Raw genomic sequence first — 6,767 nt, forward strand, 5'->3', positions numbered from 1 at the left:
ATTGGCCTCTTTACTCATATGTGTGTTTGTAGTTGTTGTTCATCGTCTTTTATTCACGTGTTAACTTTTTCTTCTCCTGTCACACGGAGAGTAGGGCTATGAAGTGTATCAGTCGATTGTACTAGTCATTTCCATCACTTCGGACTTTCGGTCGCGTTGGCTAGTGCATGAATTTTGACACGGTATCAAAGCCCAAGGTCTCAGGTTCGAGTCCTGGTTAGATAGATTTAGTAGCCCTTTCTATGAATTCGGACTTTTAGTTATGTTGCCTAATGAAACTTGATGGGACATCCTCGCCCATATAATAAGTCATGTGCTTTGCATCCTCACACAATTTATGAGACTAAAAATTTGTTTTATGCTTGTCTTTTCTGCATACACCATGTGTTTGTTGTATTCTCCCGTTTTGTTGCTGCTGCTTCTTCAAAAGAAAAAATTCCCATTTCGTCAAATTTTCATGGAGGCCGACCTGGTTCCGTACTTGTGGATAGCAAAGTTCCCAATCTTGAGACGCCTGATGGCTGACGTGGTCGTGCTAGACAGCCAGTGCTACCAACATTTGGATGGCCAGCGTTGGCTATCTACAACTTCGCACTTTTTGTCCGGCCCCAGTGGCTACGTGTACTCATCTACTCCTACTCAGCACCACAGAAAAGCACCATTCTTCCCCGCCCGAATCAAGGAGCCGGCACACAACGCTCCGGCCAACCGCGACTTCGCCGGAGAAGGTGAGATTTTCCCCAACCACACGGCAAAGATACCATCTTCTTGGAGCCGTTCCTTGTTCTCCCCCTTCCGTCCTCACGATTTATCTATCTACCTACAGCTGCCGCCGACGCCTCAGTCCCAACCTCCATCCCCGCCTCTCACGCGCGTCGCCGCCTCCATCGGTTTCCCCTTCTTCCTCGCCCCGCTGGACATCTCTACTCCGACTTAGTCTTTGGCTGTCGGGTCTCCTTCCAATTTGAGGTATGAGCTAGGTTGTTTCTTTTCATTCTGCGCAGGGAGCAATTCTCTTTATTAAATCAATCAATCCCACTCATAGAGAGGGGAAAAAGGGACCTTCACAATTTCTAGATGCGTACCCGGCACACCATATAGATCAGAACTCTGGTTTCCACTTCAATTTTAGGAAGTATACGAAAAAAAAAAAGGAAGTAGGGCTGTTAGTGGCGTTGCATAGGTACGGACTGAAGTAGTATACTGAATTACTGATGCAGCTTGCTGTCTTTTTCCAGATACCATCGCTTATAGCGGCTCTTTCAGCATGGAGCTCTGCACAGCTTCTGTGTCAACTTCGGCACATCGCTCTCACATATCAACGTTTAACCGTCCACTGCCATACCATCAATATGCCAGTTCAAGATCATGGGTTTCCAAAAGGAGAAGGCAATCCTCACTCTATGTCATGAATGCCGCATCGACTCGTGTCCTACCCTCTTCTCGGGGCATAGGCAAACCTGCGCAAACTAATGGCGCAGCTGTGAGCAACCAAAAGAACAGTGCACTAGAGCAGCTTGATATTGAGCGTGGTGTCTGTATCCCTTTCCGAAAGTACTCTCCGGAAATGGTATGGAGCACTACGAGCATTTCAGTTTGCAAGATTTGGTTTGCTGAAGTTTGCTGTAATTATTTCCCATTCCATAATTGCTAGGTCAGGAATAAAGTGTTGGGGTCAAGTGGCTCAGTGCTGTCCCTCGCTAGTCGAGGAGTGGAGATTATCTGGAAGTTAGGCTTTTACTGGTCATCTCTGGTGTACGACTACTTGGTTGGACGGGATGAAGAAATCGTGCCATTCCGTGCCCGCCAGCTCCGCAATCTCTTATGTGATCTCGGGCCGTCGTTCATAAAAGCAGGACAGGTTATGTTCTTTTCATTTTCTGATAAATCTTATAAAAAATTAAAGCTTTACTTGCTGCTCTGTGTTACTGTCTCAACATTTATTTATTTAATTATTTATTCAGGTTCTAGCTAACAGGCCTGATATTATTCGTGAGGATTATATGAGCGAACTGTGTATTCTGCAAGATGATGTTCCCCCATTCGCTAACCAGGTATATGGTTACAACCAAATTTTCTTGCAAATTATTCTGGCCAGGTAAGTGGCATGCAAGGGCTGATGTAATCAGGATGGTTAACTGAGCTTTGCTTATTGCGGCATACCTTGTAGGTGGCTTTTTCCATAATTGAGGAGGAACTAGGACAACCTCTAGAACAATTGTTCAGCAAAATTTCATCAGAGACAATAGCAGCTGCAAGTCTTGGCCAAGTTTACCGTGCCACGCTTAGAGAAACCGGCGAGGATGTTGCTATCAAGGTTTGTTTTCGTTTTGTTTCATTTTCTTTTCTTACTTGAAGTACTCTGAAGTTTGTGCCTTCATGCATGCATTTCCCAAGTGTTCTTTAACAAGGATGGCTATAGACATAATTTCTCTATCTCCTCTCTCCCTGATGAAATTCGTGTCTTTTATGCTTGCATTGTTCATGAGCCAAATGCTTATGTATGCTCTCTTAGAATGTCCAGATGCTGACACTACCAAGATCGCCTTGTACTCTTTGCTGAATTCCTAAATGTTCCTTTTAACTTCGAAAGGGAAATAAGCTTATTTTATGTTTATCTCTTTAATTTGTCCCATTCAAAATTACAGGTTCAGAGGCCAGGGATTGAGCCAATAATATACCGAGATTTGTTCCTTTTCCGCACTCTGGCGTCATTTTTGAATGGGATTAGCCTTCAAAAACTAGGCTGTAATGCAGAGCTTATTGTTGATGAATTCGGTGAAAAACTTTTGGAAGAACTTGATTACACTCTTGTAAGTATTTCCTTGTTCCTTTTTCCTGTCGATATCTAGCCTACCCCAACTTGCTTCGGAAAAAGGCTTTGATGTTGTTGTTTTTCCTGTCGATATCAAGTTACCAGAATAAGCTATTATGCATCTCAACCTTCTGTTTCTTTGCACGGAGGTATTGCTATCTTTTATGTGTCATGAAGATACTATAGGTGGTTTCAGCAACGTTTTTTATGTTTAATTGTTTATTTTGGTGATGAATGTATGGATTGGAGTTGACGTCCTTCCTTTTCTATGCAATCAGGAAGCTAGAAACATTGAGGACTTCATAGTAAATTTTAAGAATGATCCAACTGTGAAGATCCCTTTAGTATATACGAAGTTTTCAGGTTCTCGTGTTTTGGTGATGGAATGGATAGATGGAATCCGATGTACCGATCCACAGGTTTGCAGAATTCATCATATCATTTTTTACCTATTTCTAATGTGAGTTAGTTCATTTAAAATTTATAGCATCATTAAGTTCACAAGTTTATTCTCTCAGGCTATAAAAGCAGCTGGGATTGATGTGGAAGGCTTTCTCACAGTTGGAGTGAGTGCAGCATTGCGTCAGTTACTCGAGTTTGGCCTTTTCCATGGCGATCCGCATCCTGGAAATGTTTTTGCGATGCGAGATGGCCGTATTGCTTATGTGGACTTTGGCAATGTGGCAGTTCTTAGCCAGGTCTGGAATCTTTTTTGTTTGGCAGCAGCAGAGTTCACCTTTCCACTTGCACTCGATTGGAATTTTGTTGTTGCTTGCCTGTCAATATATGATTAATAAGATATCATGCACGGTGTACTATCAATGATTGTTTAGTAGGAAAAACTGATCACTTGGGTGGTCAAAATGTTGGTCAGCTACTTATAGTTCTACAATCTGTTAACACTCCACAAAATAAGTATTATCAACACACAAGAAATGTACTCCTTGTGAATGCATTCCTGTAGTGTATTGCATTGACAAATAAGAAATTTCTTACATGTTTTATTGTCATTGTTTGTCATATATGCAGCAAAACAAAGAAATCCTGATTGATGCTGTAGTTCATGCTGTAAATGAAGACTATGCGGAAATGGCAAATGACTTCACAAGGCTTGGTTTTCTTGCTAGTGGAACAGATGTATCCCCAATTATCCCAGCTCTTGAAGCTATTTGGCAAAACTCAGCTGGAAAAGGCTTGGCGGACTTCAATTTCAGGAGTGTGACTGGTAATCCCTATGTTTGCTTCTACCTGCTCTACATCTTCCCGATATGTTTTTAGATGACATGTTTGTTGGAGTGGAAGTTCTTCATCATTAATTCATGATACTTTTCTAAGGAATCCCTTGTGGGTGCTCACATATGTTGAAGAATATTCTTTATTGGTTTGCTTCCACCAATGATGAATTCTTAGTGTAACACTGCTCCATGTATTCAGATATCATAATTTCCTACTGACTAATGAAATTCAAAATTACAGGAAAGTTTAATCAGCTCGTGTACAATTACCCCATCCGTATCCCAGAAAGGTTTTCTTTGGTCATTCGGTCTTTGTTAACTCAAGAAGGAATTTGTTTTACTCTTGAACCTGATTTTAAGTTCCTTGAGGTATGGCATGTGCTACCCTTTTCAGTTCTCATGAAAATGTTAGTGTATGTTTGTTTGCTTACTTATGTCCTTCACTTGTTTCTTCATATTTAGGTTGCATATCCATATATTGCAAATCGTCTTTTGACAGATCCAAATCCTGCTCTCCGTGAACGGCTGATACAGGTATGTTGTAATTTCTAAAAGCCCTTCTAACATAACTCCAGTTGGTAGTGTCTGCCATATACTACATAAGTCTGAGCCAAATGTGAAATGAAGCATCAGTATAACAGCAAGCTTTTTCTTTCTCCAATACCTGGGCAATAGAAGAAGAAAGCCAGACTTTGGCAAATATACAAACTCAAGGCTTCACAGCAAACGAAAAACAAAACACAAAAGGCAGAACAAATAAAAACTTATACAGTTTGGGTTAGCGAATTGACCTTATAATTTGGAAGCCTGTTTCTATCAAAAATGAGAAAGCAGAAAAAAATATCTTTGGTAGTTAACTAGTTATGTCTATTAGTTAACACTGAACAGTTCATAATTTGGAGGCCTGATGTACTGTGCATGCAATTTTGCTACCTTTACTTTACTGTTGCTGTTTATAACATTTTTAAATATTATCACCATTTACGTACCTTTTTTCCATACAGGTGTTATTCAAAGATGGGTTGTTCCAGTGGAAACGACTTGAAAACCTGATAGTTCTTGCCAAGGAAAATGTGAACAAAATGAGCACCAATCCTGCACTGATTAGCAATAGCCTGTGAGTACTGTACACACCAGTCGTGTCATGTTGTACTGTTGTACCTATCTAGTTGTTCCTGTAAGTGTTCTGATTTTCCGTACTGTAGGCAAACTGTGGCAAGTCAAAAAATGGAGAAAAAATTGGATCTCACTGACACAATAAAAGATGGAGCACGGCTGTTCCTTATTGATTCTGCGATCAGGAGACAACTTATAATGGCTTTCACCGAGGACTCCAAGTTGCATGTAGAGGAGGTACTACTCTATATGGATTGGTCAATGTTGACGGAAAGGAATACACATACAGTTACAAACTATACAAATAGATTTCTTGATGTATTACCGCAACTCATTTCTCTCTTTGGCAGCTTGCTGATGTATACAGACTGGTGGAAGATCAGATAGATATACCTTCAGTTGCTCTGGAAGTTCTCCAAGGTACATCCATGAAACTCCATTTTTCTTGCTCTTGCCATTCATGGAAACATTTCTCCGTGCTTAGCTCTACACATGTCTATCGTACTCCTTGTGCAGATTTACCATCCGTCGCACGCGATTTTATGCTTTCATGGAGTGACTCTGTTCTGTCTGATCGCCAAAACTAACCCACCCAAACAGCTCGAAGAGCAAGCAGCAACCTGCTAGTTAGGAACATCCATCAACTTACGACGAGTTAATCTGCATAGAGATATAGATAGATAGACAAGATTCTTCTTCTCCTATTCTTTTGTGATGCACTACTGTATAGAAAGATCACAGATCTGCACATGCCACTTGTATAGAGGAACAGAGACTTGTATATAATTTGTGCTTGTAATATTCTGGAAAAAAAAGACAGTAGGTGTACACATGAGGTACAGAGATATATCAATGTGTTTGCTGATTTTGATTCTCTGTTGTATACATCAGCATCTTATTAGGGTGAGACAATGATCATGATACTTATGAGCATCTTCATGATACTTGAGACATCTTTTTATAGACGAAGAGAGTAAAAAAATATGTTTGTGCAGGCATATAGTGCAATTTCCTAAATCCTTGACCCAAAAATCAATCCTGGCACGGGGCATTAGATCCTCGGAAGGAGAACACGCACACATAATCAGTAGTCAGTCTAAGCTCTGAACAGTAGTTGGATCCAAAGTTGTCAGAGATGTAGAAGTGAGTTTGGGATAAGTGGGTCAAGCTTATTAGAGTCATGTGACTTTCATTCTAAACTATAGACTCTCCTTTTCCTTGTTAATAAATTCGGATTTAATTACTCCCTCTGATCCATTCTAAATCCGAGTCAAGTAAAAGGGAGTATCCCATTTATCTCACTTTGGCATAGCAGAGAGGGACACAAAATTAGATACGAGACCAGAACTCAGATTTGACTAATTACTCGAGGCATACTTGCAAAAGGATGTGCTGATGGAAGATACCAGCGCAAGGAAACTACTAAGGATGGTGCGTAAACCTGTGATTGATTGTGGAAAACCTAAGTCTGATTGAGCAATTTGTGTGTGATTGTGAAAAAGATAGCTGAAAGTTATTCTATCCAAGACGGGCATGTGCGATTGTAGGATTTTTTGGTGAATAATTCATAATTGTGCTATTTGCACTGGTATCTACATTAA

General features: G+C 40.5%; 1 protein-coding gene across 1 annotated transcript; it reads left to right on the forward strand.

The window, feature by feature from the left end:
* Positions 1–635: 635 nt before the first annotated feature.
* LOC124703611 (protein ACTIVITY OF BC1 COMPLEX KINASE 1, chloroplastic-like) lies at positions 636–6,051 on the forward strand. Its single transcript, XM_047235837.1, has 16 exons — positions 636–728; positions 827–969; positions 1,239–1,570; positions 1,655–1,861; positions 1,965–2,054; positions 2,171–2,317; positions 2,649–2,813; positions 3,094–3,234; positions 3,334–3,513; positions 3,845–4,040; positions 4,292–4,419; positions 4,513–4,584; positions 5,055–5,167; positions 5,256–5,403; positions 5,517–5,586; positions 5,683–6,051. The coding sequence occupies exons 3-16, from the start codon at positions 1,268–1,270 to the stop codon at positions 5,751–5,753; spliced, it is 2,031 nt and encodes a 676-aa protein (XP_047091793.1). The 5' UTR covers positions 636–728; positions 827–969; positions 1,239–1,267; the 3' UTR covers positions 5,754–6,051.
* Positions 6,052–6,767: the final 716 nt, after the last annotated feature.

Source organism: Lolium rigidum, chromosome 3 (genome assembly GCF_022539505.1).
Source record: "Lolium rigidum isolate FL_2022 chromosome 3, APGP_CSIRO_Lrig_0.1, whole genome shotgun sequence".
Classification (NCBI taxonomy): Eukaryota; Viridiplantae; Streptophyta; class Magnoliopsida; order Poales; family Poaceae; genus Lolium; species Lolium rigidum.

Excerpts from the sequence above, each read along its gene's own strand:
- LOC124703611 (XM_047235837.1), top strand. The coding sequence starts at position 1,268 with ATGGAGCTCTGCACAGCTTCTGTGTCAACTTCGGCACATCGCTCTCAC. Across the intron at positions 2,318-2,648 it reads GCGAGGATGTTGCTATCAAG|GTTCAGAGGCCAGGGATTGA; the intron begins GTTTGTTTTCGT and ends TCAAAATTACAG. Across the intron at positions 5,168-5,255 it reads GCACTGATTAGCAATAGCCT|GCAAACTGTGGCAAGTCAAA; the intron begins GTGAGTACTGTA and ends TCCGTACTGTAG.